Below are 17,503 nucleotides of genomic sequence, written 5' to 3' on the forward strand. Positions count from 1 at the left end.
CTTGTCGATTCTAACCCCCGAGGGACATTTGGGTTGTTTCGGTGTTCTGCCACGTACAAGGAACAACTACACACTCCCCTCTAGGGCCAGAGATGTAGCTCAGTTGGAAGGGTGGTTCAGCACCACGTCATCCTGGTGTGATTGATCGCACCTGTCATCCCATGACTAAGGTCCTCTGCAACTACGTGGTGAGTTGAGGCCAACCTGAGACGCAGGAGACTCTTTCAAATATATGCGTGTGTTACGCATGCACGTATATATTTACCTAAGGTTGGAAAAAAGCAAAAACAAACGAAAACTCCAAAGAAACACGTGTATAAAAGCTTTTGTGTAAACATAGCCGTTTCGTTTCCTCGAATTAAAAAAATAACCCAGAAGAATAAATTGCTGGATCATTTCCTCTAACCTTTGGTAAAAACCTAGGTGTAGGACTGATAGGAGGTGCCAGCCTCACCCTTCTCTCCCCTCTCTCACCCTCGCAGGACCTCTCACATGCTTGGCAAGAGAATACTTGACCTATGCCCAAACCTCAGCTCACCTATTAAACTGTTTGTTTTTGTTTCTAAGAGCAGGCCTTTTGCAGTCCAGGATAGCCTCAAACTTGGTTTATAGCCAAGGTGGACTTAGAAAACAAAAATTTTTGTGTGTGTGTGTGTTTTTTTTTTGTTTTTTGAGACAGGGGTTTCTTTGTTTAGCCTTGGCTGTCCTGGACTCTTGCTTTGTAGACCAGGCTGGCTACTTTGAATTTTTAATCTTCCTGTCTCCGCTTCACTTCCTGGATGCAGAGGTGACAAGTCCATGCCATATACTTGGATTTTGTTAGTTAGTGAATTCATTACAATAAAAAAAAAAAACAAATGAAACAACAACCAAAAACAAAAAAAACAAAAACAAAAAACAAAAAAAACTGTGGCAATCTTCCTGAGTCAGTCTCCAGAGTGCTGGGATTAAGGGCATGAGGTCACCTGCCCCCTAAATTCCTTATAGGCGGTGACAGAGACCCAGAGTGGCTCAGGAGTGAGGCAGAGAGGACAAGGAAGGGGTGCTAGCCTTCAGCCTTTGCCTTCAACTTAGCTCTTGGGGACCTACCACATAGTTCCAGGTGGCGCGGGTGCAGAGGGTCCCCAACTCTACCCAAGTCGCTTGCAACAGCCTGCACAATCCCTACCTCTGATCGCCCCGCCCCATGGGCGTGGCCACAACCGGCTGCTGTAGTTGTGGGCGCCGCAGCACAGGTAGAGCTGCCGACTGCTGGATCCAGCTTCCTCTTTTATCCTTCAGTTTCTGCCACTTCTACCGCGGTCACCATGTCGCAGACCCGGCTTGCCACTGTGCTGGGTACCATGGAGATGGGGCGCCGCATGGACGTGACCTCCAGCGCTGCTTCGGTACGCGCCTTCCTGGAGCGCGGCTACACCGAGATAGACACCGCCTTCGTGTATGTGGAAGGCCAGACTGAGACTATCCTAGGCGGCCTGGGGCTCGGGCTGGGCCAGAGTGGCTGCAAAGGTAACCGACACACCTGTCATCCCCCTGCCCCAGCACAACTTCGTCCGCCTCCTGGAGCTCTGATTTCCCCCTTGTCCACCCAAGAGTTCTGAGAATTGCATGCAAACTCTTCAGGCATGCTTAGCTTTACACACCTTGACAGTCTCTTTCTACACGTTCTTCCGCAAAAAAGGGGCCTATGACCCTCTCCACACGATGTGCCTAACCATGGCCCAGCCTGGAACCTGGGGCTAGCATGTCTCTGGGCTCCCGGGTGCCGCCCAGCAGATGCCGCTGACCTACAGGGCTCCTCTTTTGTGGAAAACTGCTCAGCACCAACCCAGACTGAAACCTGCTTTCCTTTTTAAATAACGGCCCTAGATCCGGTTCATCTTGACTGGTAGCAAGGCCTCCTGCTTCACCAGCGTAGCGGCCTGAGGAGCAACAGTAGCCCCACAAAGAGCCTGCAGTGATGCAGCTACCTTGAGCTCTTGACTCACTCAGTTGGTCCCCTGCCTCAGCTTCTCAAGTCGTGGAACTGCTTTGCTCTGTATAGAACTCTCCTCCCTCCGCCTCTGCACTCTCACCCACGCTCCTCTTGGGGTATGCCCCTAGATTCACAGCACAGTGAGGGGTGGGGTGGGGGGGGATCCAGGATAGAAGCAGACCTGTGCACTGAAGGCCTCACTTTTTCAAGATCTCCTGGCTGCCTCCTAGCTAAAAAAAAAAAAAAAAGATGAGTTTTGCTTTTGTCTTTTGTGAAAGGATCTCTCCATGCAGCCAGGAGAGCCTAGGATTTGCATGTAGCCCAGGCTAGGGTCTCCTGCCTCAGCCTTTAGACTGCTAGCGTTATACACATTACACACCAGCGCGGTGAGAACCTGGATCTGACTTATGATTGCTTTTTTGGCTTTGACTCTCCGCCCTCTGCTTGAGTTCAGGGCTGGTTGGGCCAGAGCCACAGCTCAGGTCTGAAGCTGATATCCCATCAGGGAGAGTAGTAGGTAAAGGTGGCAGAATGGAAAAATCCCAAGTGTGTGATTCCTCCTGTCTCAAGGTGTCCACTGAATGCCTTTGGGCTGCTGAACTGACTTTTCAACTATGTAAAGTTCCTTTTGCCCATCCATCCATCCATCCTTCCTTCCTTCCTACCTTCCTTCATCCATCTACTCATCCATCCATTCTTCTATCCATCCACCCATCTGTCTACCCATCTGCCCATCATCTATCCATCCATCCATGTATCCATCCACGGATCCATCTGCCTATCCATCCATCCATCCATCCACCTATCCACCCACCATCTATCCATCCATCCAGCCTTCCATTCATCTGTCCATGCATCCATGTATCCATCCGTCCGTCCATCCATCCATTCATCCATCCTTCCATCCATGTGTGAGTCCATCATCCCACCATCCAACTGGGCTTCTCAGCAGAGCCAGGGAGAGGAGCCCCAGGACACACGCAGATGGCCCCTGGAGCTGATTTTCCTTTTCAGAGGCCCTCAGCGAAGCCTCTCGTGTCTCTCCCGGTTCCTTCTGTAACATCCTCACCCTGTGATTATACCTGCCTATCGTCCATGCTGCGTTCGGGGTCATCTTTCAAAATATCTTAAGAGGACCAAAAAGCTCTGGACTTGAAAGCATTCAGGGGCCCCCTGAACCCCTAATCTAAAGTCAGGCCTGGATGTGGGATGCTCTCAGGGCCGTTTTGCTTCTGGTCTGTTGCCTGTGTCCCCAGCCCACCCCTCCCCCCGACCTGGTGTTCTGAGACCTAGGGTGGCAGGTATGGCTCCCACCCGGGCCCTTCATGCTCATGGTTTTTAAAGCCACCCTCCCTGTGAGAGAGTGCCTCGCTGATCCTTCTCTGCTAGTCTCTCATTCACCCTAGACACTCAAATGAGATTCTTTTTTGTTTTTTTTGTTTTTTGAGACAGGGTTTCTCTGTGTAGCCTTGGCTGTCCTAGCCTCACTTTGTAAAGCAGGCTGGCCTCAAACTCACAGCAATCTGCCTGCCTCTGCCTCCCCAGTGCTGGGATTAAAGGTGTGCGCCACCACGCCTGGCTCTTTTTTTTTTTTTTTCAAGATTTATTTATTATTTATACAGCATTCTGCCTGCATGTGAGCCAACAGGCTAGAAAAGGGCACCAGATCTCATTATAGATGGTTGTGACACACCATGTGGTTGCTAGGAATTGAACTCAGGACCTTTGGAAGAGCAGACAGTGTCCTCAACCTCTGAGTCATCTCTCCAGTCGCCCTCAGATGAGATTCTGAGGGAGCTTGGTGAGCCTCCAGGTCAGCCTCCGCCTCCCTGCTCTGCCCCACTGTGGACCTGCACGCTCTCCCCCAGCCCCATCCCACTCACTACTCAGTGCTGGCCCTGTTTTCTGCAAAGAGGGCAGAATCTTCTACCTCCACCAGTGCCAAGCTTGCCTCATCCAGGTACCAAATAGGCAGTTGTCACCGTGAGGATACCAGCCAGTCCTGATGCCCACAGTCGGTATAAGCCTGCTCCACCCTCAGGACTTCTCCCTAATCTGTTATCTCTGTCATTGTCCTTACAGTTGGCAGAATGATGTCATTGTTCTTACAGTTGGCAGAATGAAGGAGCAGTCAATTAGGTCAAGGCCACAACTACTACTAACAGAGACGGAATTTGAACCCAATCATATCTCTGTCTTTTTTCCATTTATTTCTCACTCCCCACCCACCGCCATCTCCCTCCCTTCCTCCCCTCCCTTGTTCTTGATAGAGTGGCTCATATGGAACTACATTTGTACTACAGAGGCAAGGAAAGCTTTGAGGTCCCCATTCTGGCCTCTGTATCTCCCCGGCTTGGGATGAGAGACCTGCTCCACCATGCCCTGCCCTCAGCTCTGGTCCTTAGCTGTTACAACAGCTACTGTGTTTGATAAAGTGACTTGAATTTGCATTTTTTTCTCCCTGGCAAGTAAAAATTGCCACCAAGGCTCCTCCAATGTTTTAAATAACATGACCAAAACTTTCACTACAGGACTGGCTGGAGAGTGAGCCCCAGGACTTGTCTGTCTTCTCTCCCCAGCAAGGGAGTTTCAAGACAGCCCTGCCAAGCCCTGCTTCCTCATTTGTCTCTTACTTGCACAGTGAGCACTTTACACATGAAACTGCCCCCACACAGCTCTTAACTTCTATTGTTCCCCTCCCCACACACAGTGAAAATTGCCACAAAGACTGTTCCCACTGTTGGGACTTCAAACCATCTTGACAATATCCGGTTCCAGCTGGAGACGTCACTGAAGCGGCTGCAGTGTCCCCGCGTGGACCTCTTCTACTTACACGTACCAGACCACAGCACCCCCATAGAGGAGACACTGCAGGTCTGCAACCAGCTGCATCAGGAGGTGAGGGTGGCCCCTGAGCCCTCGGACCCTTTCATCTTTACCCTGCCAGGAGGGTGAGTGCTGGGAACACACAGCAGAGCTGGGCACAGACCTCACTCCAGGCTCCCCACTCAGTCAGTCTCTCCTTCCTGGTCTCCTGGGCTGAGCTGGGCTGTGATGCAGCCTCTCCCTGAGCTGGGCTGTGATAAAGGCTCTCTCCTATAGGGCAAGTTTGTGGAGTTTGGCCTGTCCAACTATGCCTCCTGGGAGGTGGCTGAGATCTGTACCCTGTGCAAGAAAAATGGCTGGATCATGCCAACTGTGTACCAGGTGAGAGGAACCTAGTGTGCTGGGATCAATCAGACTTTGGGGTCCAAGGTTCCGCTGATCCTGGATCTTTGGGCATAACCACAGACTAGGTGGTTATAAACCACAAACTCCCCATCACTAGGTCTATGCTCTGATTGTCAAGATCCAAGCTTGTTAAGGACTAAACTGAGGAACTTAAAAAAAAAAAAAAGACTTATTTATTTGGTATGTATACAGTGCTCTGCCTCTATGTGCACCTGCATGCCAGAAGAGGGCATCAGATCACATTATAGATGGTTGTGAGCCACCATGTGGTTGCTGGGAATTGAACTCAGGATTTCCAGAAGAGAAGTTAGTGCGCTTAACCTCTAAGTCATCTCTCCAGCCCCCTAAACTGAGGAGCTTTACGAAGGTACATTTAGGGTCTCTTTTTTTGACACATGTCCCCCCTTCCCTTTCCATATGTCTCTCTTCAGGGCATGTACAACGCCACCACCAGGCTGGTGGAGAAGGAGCTCCTCCCCTGCCTCAGACACTTTGGACTGAGGTTCTACGCTTTCAACCCTTTGGCTGGTATGGGTTGCCATGGGGACAACAGGCCCTGTGGGTGGGTGGGCATGCCCGGCCCAACTTTATGGAGTATTGTCGTGGTAGATGCTCAGTCCGGGCCCTTGGAATTGGGGAGCTTTGAGAAAGGGGGTGCCTGGGTCCCCTTCTTTTCAGGCCCCCTTCTCTGCCATTCCTAGCAGGGAATGACGTGTATATCTCGGGGAAGAGTCTGGACCAGGGTCTGACTGCTGTTTTCCTGCAGGGGGCCTGCTGACTGGCAGATATAAATACCAAGACAAGGACACAAAGCAGCCTGAGAGCCGATTCTTTGGGAATCAGTTTTCTCAGATAAACATGGACCGGTGAGCTGTGGCAGGGGCTGCGTCTGAGGAAGAAGGTTACCTTAGATGGAGGTTATAGGATCCTCGAGGTGGCTTTCCTGGGGATCTGCCCTCCTGTGGTATTCAGACCTAAGACTCTGGACGTTAGCTGTCCTGGGCATTTGAGGGATGTTCTTGGTCTGTCGTATGGATCCCTTGACTTCTGTACTTTTGTTGCCCTGTGTGCCTTTCTTGGGGAGAGCTTGTCCACAGCCAACAGTAAGAGGTCAACAGACGGACTTGTGGGAGCGTGGAGCTTGGTGTTTACTCGATCAGTCTATGTCCTGTGAAATCTTGGTGGTGAAATTGTCATCATTGTCTTAGGTACTCATAGTTGGGCAGCTGTTGGGACCAAAACTCCTCCATCTTTCCTTCCTTTTTTTCTTTTCTTTTCTTTTTTGTTTTTGTTTTGGTTTTTTAATTTTTTGGTTTTTTGTTTTTGTTTTTTGTGGGGTTTTTTTGTTTGTTTGTTTTTTGTTTTTTTGTTTTTGTTTTTTGTTTTTTTGAGACAGGGTTTCTCTGTATAACAGCTCTGGCTGTCCTGGAACTCCCTCTGTAGTCCAGGCTGGCCTCGAACTCATGGAGATCCACTTGCCTCTGCCTCCCAAGTGCTGGAATTAAAGGCATGCGCCACCATGGCCCAGCTCTTCCTTCCTTCCTTCCTTTTCTTTCTTTCTTTCTTTTCTTTTCTTTTCTTTTCTTTCTTGAGTCAGGATCTCTTGTATCCTGGGCTAGCCTCAAACTTACTTTGTCGCTGAAGATACTGTAAACTCCTGATTCTTCTGCCCTCAGGTCTGAAGAGCTAGTTTTTGTTTTTTTTCTTTTTGTTTTGTTTGTTTGTTTGTTCAGATAGGGTTTGTCTGTGTAGCCCTGGCTGTCCTGGAACTTGCTCTGTAGACCAGGCTGCCCTCAAACTCAGAGATGCTGGGATCAAAGATGCATGGGCCACTACCACATGGCAAAAGAGCTAGGATTACTAGTGTCTGTCACCATAGCCTGTTCTAAATTTTAAGTATCTAAAAATTTGATCTGACTGGGGAAGCTGAGGCAGAAGGATTACAAGTATGAGGCCTGCCTATAGCGTGGGGATGGGATGCTCAACACCCTGTGTCCAATTCCCAGTACTACAAAAAAATATCAATTTTTTTTTTTTGAGATAGGGTTTCTCTGTGTAGCCTTGAGTGGTCTGGAACTCACTCTGTAGACCAGGCTGGCCTCGAACTCACAAAAATCCACCTGCCTCTGCCTCCTTGAGTGCTGGGATTAAAGGTGTGTGCTATCACGCCCTGCTAAGTCTTTTTTCTTTTTTCTTTTTTTGGTTTTTCCAGACAGGGTTTCTCTGTGTAGCCTTGGCTGTTTTGGACTCGCTTTGTAGACCAGGCTGGTCTCGAACTCACAGCGATCCACCTGCCTCTGTCTCCCGAGTGTTGGGATCAAAGGTGTGCGCCACCACTGCCCAGCAAGTCTTTTTTTCTTAGTGGGTGTAGAAACCATGGCCCTGAGCAGTGCTTCTGAAGTCATTTTCACACACTGCCGGAGCCCAGGGCTCTCTTCTGGAGAATCGAGGCCTGGTGGCCTTTACCATGGTAACCTCTTTTAATCTCTGCAGCTTGAAGTTGCTGATACAGCCTGGCCAGGAGAGTGTTTCCCTCCCTAGTGAGTAGACAAGTGAGTGCAGGAAGGGGAGGTGGCTCAGGCAAGGCCACAGAAGCTGCACTGGTGCCCAGGGCTTGCACCAGGCTTTTGTGTGACCCAGGGCTCACAGGTATGGTTCTGTTAGCAGGGTTTCTCTGTGTAGCCCCAGCTGTCCTGGACTCACTCTGTAGACCAAGCTGGCCTCGAACTCACAGCAACCCACCTGCCTCTGCCTCCCAGAGTGCTGGGATTACAGCTGTGTGCCACCACACCTGCTATAATTTAAAAAAAAAAAAGATTTATTTCTTTATGTATATGAGTACTCTATCTGCATGTACACCTCTAGACCAGAAGAGGGCATCAGATCCCATTATAGTTGGCTGTGCGACACCACATGGTTGCTGGGAATTGAACTCACGACCTCTGGAAGAGCAGCCAGTTGTGTTAACTGCTAAGCCATCTGTCCAGGCCCGGGAGCTGTATTGTTACTGTAAAATACCAGGATTCTTGTCCTCTGGGTCCTTCCTGGACCAGGACACCTGTGTGCTCTGATGCTTAGGGTGTAAGGCTCTGCCTGAGGACATAGGCCACCTCAGGGATGCCAGGGTTAGAGGCCATTCTTTAGTGACCCCCAAGATACTGACTCCCCCACCCCTCCCCGTGTCACCTTCCCCACTCACTCAGCTACTGGAAGGAGGAACACTTCAAAGGCATCGCCTTGGTGGAGAAGGCCCTGAAGGCCACCTATGGCACTGGCGCCCCCAGCATGACCTCAGCCGCCCTGCGCTGGATGTATCACCACTCACAGCTCCAGGTAGCCCAGCTGGTCCTGGCTGCTCAGCCTCCGCTGTGAAGCCAGATGGGGGAGGTGGAGGCAGAGAAGTGATAGCGGCCTACAGCTGAGGCTAGGTCTTCTCTGGGCCAGCTTCTTCTCCCAGGAAGGTGACCCATGTGAGCCCTAGCTTACCTGCCTAGGCTTCAATGGCTCTGTGAAGCCTAGTCATCTTTTTTTTTCTCTCTCATAAAGATCTAGTTATTCTTATTTTGTTTATATGAGTGCCTTGCCTGATGGGTGCCATATGCATGCAGTGCCCGCAGAAGCCAGAAGAGGGTGGCATGTCCCCTGGAATTGTAGTTAAAGGTGGTTGTGAGCTGGTGCCATGTGGTGCTGGAAACTGAATCCAGGTCCTCCGCAAGAGCAGAAACTGCTTCTAATGGATGAGCCATCCCTCCAGCTCTAATGATCTCAATTTCCACATGGAGAAATTGGCTCAGAGAAGCCAGTTTAGTGATAAAGTCCCACAGCTACATAGCTCCATGTGGTAGAAAAATAAGCACAGACCCGATTCTGAAAAGTACGTTAAAAAAAATTTATTCCACCCTTCCCAGCACTCCCTGGAGAACTCCTCTGTGTCTCTGGGGACAATCTGTCCACTGTCCCAGCTTCCACTCTCTAAACCCTTCTTCAGTGTAGGCTTAGTAATTCTCAAACTGTCCTGCAGGGCAGAGGAGCCTGGGAGGCCTTGGCTGTTTGGAAGCAGTAGTCATTTCTCCTAGAAGCAACACAGGCTTAAATAAAAATAGATGCCAAATCTTAGCAAGGGATAGGCAGGAAGCCATTGGGTGGCAGGCGTGCTAAAAGCTGGTTATCTCCCCTGCAGGGCGCCCGTGGCGATGCAGTCATCCTGGGCATGTCCAGTCTGGAGCAATTACAGCAGAACTTGGCCTTGATTGAGGAGGGGCCCCTGGAGCCAGCTGTCGTGGAAGCCTTCAACCAAGCCTGGGACCTGACTGCCCATGATTGTCCCAACTACTTCCGCTAAGCTGGATCTGACTTGAAGTGCTGAGGTTACCACCTGCCATTTTGTCCTCTATCCTGGCCAGCCTGGGCCCTGAGCTGATTCAGCTCTTCTCTCTTCATCTAGGTTACTGTTCTTGTTGGTTTTTCCTATACACTGAGCATGAGAGATGGCTGAGTTCTGCCCCCAATACTTCCTGTTGAATAAGCTACTATTTGTCATGGCCATAGTCCAGGCTGCAAGTGCCTGAAGCTTGCTTCTTGCTGTCCTTCTGAGGGCTCAGTGAAGTGGGCAGGAGTGTCCCTGTTCCTCAGAGGGCAGAGGCACCAAGGAGGCTGGACCTCACAGCAGGGGTCTTGGCTGTGGCCCAGTGCTTCCCTCAGAAAAATCGCCAGGTTCCTTCTGGCACCAGAAGCGTGCTTTCCAGCCCCACCACGGAGTACTACAGCACTGGACAGCAGCTAGGTGCGACCTGCCCCAATGAAACGGAAGGCTGTGTAATGTCCACAACCATCCTGTGTGCAGAGAAGAGGCAACAAGAAGCTTAAAGGCTACCTGATCAACCCAGGCTCAGCTCAACCCAATGACAGGGCCTTGGCCTAAGTAAAAATAGATTCCAAAGACAGGGTGGGTGCGTGAGTACTGAGCAGCGTTGTCAGGCTTGGTGGCAAGTGTTTCTATGTGCTGAACCCTCTCTCTGGTCCTTTTGAGATGTTTCTCTGTGTAGCCCTGGGTGTCCTTAACTGGTTCCTAAATGCTGGGATTAAAGGTTTGAGCCACCACCCCCTGGCCTTTTCTTTTTTTGAGACAAGGTTTCTCTGTGCAACCCTGGCTGTCCTGGACTCACTTTGTAGACCAGGCTGTCCTCGAACTCACAGAGATCCACCTGCCTCTGCCTCCTGAGTGCTGGGATTAAAGGCCTGAGCTACCACTCCTTGGCCTTTTCTTCTTACGACAGGATCTCATACAGTCTAGGCTGGCCTTGAATTTGCTATGTATCAGAGCTCCTTGTCTCCACCTTGCAGGTGCTGGTGCATACCACCACCTTTCTGTCAGCCTCACATCTGTCATCAACTTTTTTTCAAACGGGCTCTATAGCTGGCCTCCAATTCTGAGATCTGTCTCTACCTTCCCAGTAGTAAGACTAAAGGTATGTGCTATCTATCATGGCTGGCTCAAACTTTCAATCCTGCCTTAACCTCCTGAGGTGCTCAATTACAGGCACAATCATATTGGCTTGTACTGGGGTTTAGAGGCAAGACTGTGAAGACCTAAGGCCCATCTTATTCGGCCTTGCTGTTCTCTCTGGACTTCCCTCCTTTGGCACAGAGGTCTGGAACTCTGAGGAAGCCTAACAACCTTCATCGCAGTGCTGCTAAGGAGGGAACCTGTGGGCCTCAGGCAAATGCTGTACCACTGAGTTCTACAGCTCTAACCCTCCTGTGCAACAGCTCCTAGCCAGTCAGGTGTGGTAGCACACACCTGTAATCTTAGCATTTAAGGGGCAGAGGCCAGAGGATTGCTTTAAGTTCAAGAGCAGCCTGTGCTACAGTGAGAGACGGATTCAGAAACCGTTTGCTCCCGCCTCCAGCAGCAGCTTTCCCCTGCTTTAGTGACAGGCCCTTGTTCCAGGCGTGTCGGTCTTAGCCCTGGTTTGCGTACCTTTATGTGTGAGTGATGAAGCTGCCAGAGTATTAACTTTCCTCAGCAAACCCATCCCAGGCAGATGCTGGAGGGGACACCAACTCCGGAGCTACTGTCAGCTCTCTGTGGCGCTGTGCTGCCCAGCCCTGGCTCCAAGCAGAAGCACAAAACTGAGGGCCTTTTTACTAAAAAGAGTCTCCTGCTGTCTACAGGGAACACCCTGTGGACAACATTTTATTCTTTATAGAAACAAAGCCCCTTCTCTAGCACCGCCCTTATGTTTATCTATAGCAAAATAAATAGCCACCCCCTGCGGAGGGGTGACAGCAGTCCTGGATGGTCCAGTGGAAATGAAGAACTTTCTGGATGACCAACAGTCAGCTGTCATCCTCCTCCTCCTCAGACTCTCCCTCAGACTCAGGTGCGCTCTCGGGCAGATCATCATCCATCTGCTGGAATCTTCCCGACTGGGCATCCCACATGTATTTGATGGTCACTTTGAATTCAGCCATCTCATACCCAAAAAGTTTCTGCAAGAGACAGAGGAAACAGTGAGGAGCAGCAGCAGTGATCAGCACAGAGCAAGTCCCAGCAGGAGGTTACAATCTCTCCCAGGTTGGAGGCCCAGACTCACCAGGACACGGGCCTGCTCTGGGGTCAGCACGTCACCTTCCTTGCAAACTTCATAGTCAGACAGCAGGGTCACCACACCTGTGGGAGGGCAGCACTGAGTCATCTTCCCTGCAGCTCAGCACCCAGATGGACAGCGGCTGCCTCCTCCATGTCTACTGGCGGTGGGTGAGTCCTCAGCTCTGCCTTTACAGGAGAAGCTGGAGCAGCCGCTTTCCCTTCTGTACAGTTGTTTTGCCTGCATGTATGCCTGTGGTACCTCGTGAAAACTTGTGCCTGTGGAGGCCAGATGAGGGCCCTGGGAATCAAACCCATGTCCCCTGGAGGAGCAGCCGGTACTCTAACCCTGAGCCACTTCTCTAGCTCTCACCTTTCTTGAGGGCAGTGGGCAGGCCCAGCTGCCTCAGCTGTGGCTCCATGGAGTGAGGGAACTGTTTCAGGGGTCCCGGATCCAGGCTCACAGTTAAAGTTGCTTTGTTCCCAGCTCGAGCAAAATCCACTTCTGCATACTTTGTGAACCAGCTAAGGAAGAGAAGGGTGAGGGTAAAGTTCCTGAAGTGTCGCCATCCAGCTCAGTCCAGCCCACCTTTGAGCGCATTCCATCTGGAGCCTCCTGTCCCTGTCCATCCTGGCTGTGGACTGGCAGCCAGCAGTGAGGACCAGCCAGAGACAATAAAAGAACCACGTTACAAATCCCAGCACTCAGAAGGCAGAGGCAGGTGGATCGCTGTAAGTTCGAGGCCCGTCTTGGTCTACAAAGTTAGTCCAGGACAGCCAAGGCTATACAGAAAAACCTTGTCTCGAAAACCCAAAAAACCAAAAACTAAAACCAGTTTCTGTAGGAGGCTCCCAGGAGCCAGCTCTGATTTGGTGTTATCACCTGGGCCATCCCTTCAACCTTTCCTGACCCGCAGCTTCCCTCCCTCCGTCCCTCAGACACTCACTCATTCACCTCCTCCTTTGTGCGGTTGGTAAAAAGGAGGCCAACTTCGCCTCTCAACTTCCTGCTGACCTGAAAAACAAAATATCACTGCTTCTTCACTAGGGGCAATTTATCCACAGGAGACATTGGAGACCATCTAAAAACTTCTCTGATTGTTACAACTCCTAGCAGGTAGGGCAGGAGGCCATTAAGGCCATAGCCCATGGGTCTGGAGAGTAAGGACACAGGCTTAAGCCGAGCTTCCGTCCCCTGAGCCCACAGGCCTGTCACATAGCTGTGGTGGCAAAAGGGAGGCACAGGAGAGGCAGCTGGACGTCAGTCAGCCTTGCGCAGCGAGGGCGCGTGGCCTACCTGATGCAGGTTGTCTTTGTATTCGTCAGATGGGCTTCGCCCCAAGGCCACCATCATCACCTTGTTTTTGCCAAAGAACATCCTACATCAGAAAAAGGGGGCTGTGAGCCAATGCCTAGGAGTTCAGGGAGCCCAGAGCCAGGCAACAGGAGGTGTGGCCAGAGGCTCTGTTTCTCTGTGCAGCCCACTCAGGACTCCTGTTTTCAGTTTCTTATCCACAGAACCCCACCTTGCCAACAGTTTGAGCCAGCCCACTGCAAACCTCAACACCTGACCCATCCATGTCTAGCAGATGCATGTTCCCCGTCCCTGGAAGAGCTGGTGAAGAGTGCAGTGACTCCAGAGCCACCTGCCCCAGCACTACAACCCATCAGCTCCGGCAGCCTGCTTTGCGTCAGATGTGCATGTCGACACTCTTAAACCACTATGGCACACTCCAGGGGCCACTTTCCTGACGAACCAATCTCGAAACCTCCCAAGTGACCACCAAGGCCTGTCCCCCGGCAGCTCAGGGAAAGCCCAAGCCTAAGGTAAATCGTGCTCTTCAGCACCACTCCTGTTCTCTGCGGAGAGCGGACAGGCGCTCCTGCCCAGGGCCCTCGCCTCGCTCACCGGCTGTGCTTCCACGCGTTCCGGATGTCCTTCAGCTTGTTGTTCCTCATGTTGGCCACAGAGAAGATGAAGAGGTACTTGTAGGTGTCCACACATTTCCGAAGCTGTGGGACAATTCATGAGGCTCTGGAGTTGAAGGGGCAGCATGGGTCGGGCAACTCTGGCCTCATGCAGAAGAACCGGCTTTAAGCCTTTAATCTGACGTGACTGACACTAGGGTCACCTACTACAGGAAGAGAGCAGGGACCCAAACCCACGGTCTTTCTATGACCAATGTGGACCGGTCATCTCGTTTCCTTTGTCTACTTAAGTCAATCTAGAAACATCTACCTGCCACAGGGAGGCCCTGCTGATCAAAACACAAGGCTACTCATCCTTTATCAACAAGGACAGACACTGTTCTGGTCAGGCTGCTGACTGAGCCTCTCTGTGGTAAAGCGCCATTTCTAAAGAAAAGGGAATCTGTGCACCAGAAGACTGTTTCCCCGGCTAGCGGGTCAGTTGCAGATGGATGGCCACAGTCACCAACCACATCTGGTGGCTTCCAGCCTTCTCACATTGGGCAGCATTACAAACTTACTAATAAGCTTCAGTTACCCCAAGTCCAAAACAGCAATCGCATCACCTGGCCCTGAGTTACAGGGATGGTGTGGGCAGTGTGGAAAATACACACAAATCGTCAACTGTTGTGTAAGGCACACAGTGGGAGCCCAACCAGAGCTGGGGAACTGTGAGAAGTTTTTAGTAGTAGCGGCGGCACTGCTGCAGAAAAGAGGGCTGGACTGGAAACTCTGCTGCTGCTTTTACAACACCGCTAACAGCCCTATCCCAACCAACCCTATCAACCAAACGCACGCACGCACGCACGCACGCACTAGGAAAAAGAAAGGCAAGTGCTCACCTCTTCTATTAGGTTCTGCTTCAGTTCCAAGCCTTTCTTGGCTGTTTTTGTTAAGGAAACTAAAACCAAGAAAAAGAAATGGTGGTGAGTGGTCCACCTGGCCGCTCTGGAGGAGGAGTCTGCCTCCCTCTTTGGAGCCGTGGCTGATCTAAGCCACTAAGCCTGTGTGAAGGAGTCAGCAATGGACGCCGTCATTCCAGGTCTTCAAGGCTGGCAGAGTGCTTCCCTGGTATTCCTGGACCCAGAGATCCCTAAATACATCTCCTGTCATGAACTAGGTGCCCTTAGTCGTATGGGCTGACAGGTGGATTTACTGCAGTGTGGAAGCAGGGCTCATTCCTGCTGACAGAGTGCTCAGCGGCAGCCCTAATCTGCTGGCTGAGGCAGGACCCTTCCCCGCTACAGGGCATGGTGTAGAGGCCATCAATAGCTAGCATAAACTATGGGATGACAGGGGTAGTATCTCTTTTTTATTTTAATTAATTAATTAAAGGCAAAACTGACTAGAATGCTACTTGGGTTGGCTATGAACTCAAGAGATATTTCCTTGTTTCTGTTTCTTAAGTGCTGGGATTACAGGTATGTGCTATCTCATCCTACTGGGACCTTATTTTCTCTATTCCATTACATACCCACATCTCAATTTTGTAATCTGGGCCCATGAAGACAGTAATGCCGGGTAGGTGGGGGGCACAAGGACACCTACTGAAAAGTAACCGAGGCCCTATTTGTCACACTTCTACAAAGCCCTGAGTGTCCCCCGAAGGTGATGTGGCCCTTTATCTACTCTGCCTGCCACTCACAGTCCCTCTTTACAAGGCACACAGGCCAAGGCAACCACTCCCCAGACTCTCGACTGCTAGGATTCTGGTACAACTTAGCATTCTCTGGGTGGTTGCTGACCCTGCTGCTTCCACCTCTGCCCTCATATTCTCCAGGCTCTCAGAGGAGCCAAAGTGATCCTTTCAAAGTAAACCCGCACCAGAGGCTGCTCCTTTCCCTTCAATCCTGTTCTGTTCCCTTTACTCCAGCCACACTGGCCTCTTGTCCCATAATAAGTTAACCACACTACAGACCCCTTTCGCTTTGTGTTCCCTCTATTCAAAACAACCTTCTCCCAAGCCTGTAATCCCAGCACTTGGGGAGGCAAAGGCAGGCGGATCTCTGTGAATTCTAAGACAGCCTGATCTATAACTGTGAGTCGAGGACAGCCAAGACTACACAAAGAAACCCTGTATTGAAAAACAAAACAAAATAGAAGGATCCAGAGGGTCCTAGAAACCTACAAGAAGAACATTATGACGGACAGATCAGGGTCCTGGGGTCCTGCTCAAACTATGGCACCAGCCAAGGAAAATATAGGCAGTAAACTTTGAACCCCTACCCAGACATAGCCAATGGGCAGGACATTCTCCACCGTTGAGTGGAGAGGGAGGTCTGACTTTTATACAAACTCTAGTGCCCCATTTTTGACTACGTCCCCTTGATGGGGAGGCCTGGTGGCACTCAGAGGAAGGATAACAGGTCACCAAAAAGAGACTCAATACCCTATGAGCACATACAAGGGGAGGAGGTCCTCCTCAGTCACAGACATAGGGGAGTAGGGGGGAAGCAGGAGTGAGGGAGGAATGGGAGGATACAAGGGATGGGCTAACAACTGAGACGTAATATGTAGTAATATGAATAAATTAATAAAATATTTTTTAAAAACTGCAAAACAACCTTCTCACAGACAACTGTATAGGTCGTTTACTCCCTTTTCTCAGATTTTTTTTTCCATCTCACCACGGAGACCTTTATTGACTACATTATTAAAAAAACAGTATCATCTGCACCTACTCCACTTTGACTACCAGACAAACTAGTTACCTGACAGGAGCATAGAAGGCACAAACACTTGACTAAAGCGGTGAGCTTGGAGCCAGATCCTTTTCGTCCAACTGTCTTGTCTCGTAACACCCACAAGTGTCAGTCTGCTAGCTGATGTGGTAGCCCATAGTGTTATTCGGGGGCCACCAGACAGACGGAGGAAGAGTTCAAGGCACCAGCATTTAAAAAACAAACTTAAAATGCAGTAGCCGCAAGCAGGTACACTGAAGCGCGCCTGCCAAATCCTTACATTCTGGAGAAGTTGAGGTTAATTGGAAGGCCCTGAGTTTTGAGACCTGCCTGGTCTACGCGGCAAATCTGAGCTACACCGCAAGATCCTGTCTCAAACACAATACAGGCGAGCGTACGCGCCAGGGGATGCAGCTCGGTGCTCAGCGGGCAGTGCTTGCCTAAGCATTGAGTGTTCTGTGTTCCAACCCTAGCTCAGCATAAATTAGTGGTGTGTGTCTGTAATCTCAGCACTCGGGAGGCAGAGGCAGCAGTTGGAGACTATCCTCGTTGGCGAGTTCGAGGCGAGCCTGGGACTGTTTTAGGAGCTGCTTGTCGGCCCGGCCGAGGCTCCAGCTCTCTCGATGACCTGCCGACGCCAACCCACTATCCCGGCCGGCGGACTCCTTAGAGAGCCCCTGACACCTCATCTATGTCCCCGTGTACTCCATGACGGGGGTCCCCGAACCTACCTTTCTTGTCTCGCTTGGATTTGGGCATCGCGCTCAAGACACGTGCGGCGGAAGACCCGGAGGCCCGTCAGGACCCGGGGAGGCGCACGGGCTTCTGGGACGGCGCTCGGGGCTGCCCTCGTATGTGCCTGCCCCGAATTGCGGCGGCTTCTCTCTCCTCGCCTGCGCTCTGCCGGGTGCCTGGAAAGCCACGTCTTAGCCCAGGTTCCAGATCCCTCCAACTCTGGCGGCTCTCGAGCCTTGAGAGATCCACCGAGGGCCTCGCGAACCGGTTCCTCTCTATGGCCCAGCGGTGGGAGGGTCTTGAGGCCCGGTGCATGACGGGATG

At 51.2% G+C, this 17,503-nt stretch overlaps 2 protein-coding genes across 3 annotated transcripts; one reads left to right on the top strand and one right to left on the bottom strand.

The window, feature by feature from the left end:
- The first annotated feature begins 1,195 nt into the window (after positions 1–1,195).
- On the top strand, positions 1,196–10,306 carry LOC311600688 (aflatoxin B1 aldehyde reductase member 3-like). Its single transcript, XM_084787683.1, has 7 exons — positions 1,196–1,509; positions 4,686–4,873; positions 5,078–5,182; positions 5,638–5,734; positions 5,973–6,072; positions 8,410–8,539; positions 9,387–10,306. The coding sequence occupies exons 1-7, from the start codon at positions 1,308–1,310 to the stop codon at positions 9,546–9,548; spliced, it is 984 nt and encodes a 327-aa protein (XP_084643809.1). The 5' UTR covers positions 1,196–1,307; the 3' UTR covers positions 9,549–10,306.
- A 1,041-nt stretch (positions 10,307–11,347) lies between these two features.
- Positions 11,348–17,479, bottom strand: MRTO4 (MRT4 homolog, ribosome maturation factor). 2 transcript variants are annotated; one of them, XM_084787694.1, is made up of 8 exons: positions 17,176–17,479; positions 14,606–14,664; positions 13,705–13,808; positions 13,093–13,174; positions 12,743–12,810; positions 12,169–12,320; positions 11,803–11,879; positions 11,348–11,698 (listed from the first exon to the last, which is right to left on the bottom strand). In XM_084787694.1, the coding sequence occupies exons 1-8, from the start codon at positions 17,201–17,203 to the stop codon at positions 11,546–11,548; spliced, it is 723 nt and encodes a 240-aa protein (XP_084643820.1). In that variant the 5' UTR covers positions 17,204–17,479; the 3' UTR covers positions 11,348–11,545. The 2 variants fall into 2 exon arrangements, with proteins under 2 accessions (XP_084643820.1, XP_084643821.1); XM_084787695.1 differs by lacking the exon at positions 17,176–17,479 and having other exon boundaries at positions 13,705–13,830.
- Positions 17,480–17,503: the final 24 nt, after the last annotated feature.

The sequence above is a fragment of the Acomys minous genome (assembly GCF_964271855.1).
Source record: "Acomys minous genome assembly, chromosome: 6".
Classification (NCBI taxonomy): Eukaryota; Metazoa; Chordata; class Mammalia; order Rodentia; family Muridae; genus Acomys; species Acomys minous.

What these genes read in the sequence shown, in the direction of transcription:
- LOC311600688 (XM_084787683.1), top strand. Translation starts at nt 1,308, where the DNA reads ATGTCGCAGACCCGGCTTGCCACTGTGCTGGGTACCATGGAGATGGGG. An exon ending in GGGCCAGAGTGGCTGCAAAG is followed by an intron (nt 1,510 to 4,685) that starts GTAACCGACACA and finishes CCCCACACACAG; the next exon opens with TGAAAATTGCCACAAAGACT. An exon ending in TCTCAGATAAACATGGACCG is followed by an intron (nt 6,073 to 8,409) that starts GTGAGCTGTGGC and finishes CCACTCACTCAG; the next exon opens with CTACTGGAAGGAGGAACACT.
- MRTO4 (XM_084787694.1), bottom strand. Translation starts at nt 17,203, where the DNA reads ATGCCCAAATCCAAGCGAGACAAGAAAG. An exon ending in ATCCAAGCGAGACAAGAAAG is followed by an intron (nt 14,665 to 17,175) that starts GTAGGTTCGGGG and finishes TCTTGGTTTTAG; the next exon opens with TTTCCTTAACAAAAACAGCC. An exon ending in GCCCACTGCCCTCAAGAAAG is followed by an intron (nt 11,880 to 12,168) that starts GTGAGAGCTAGA and finishes GCCCTCCCACAG; the next exon opens with GTGTGGTGACCCTGCTGTCT.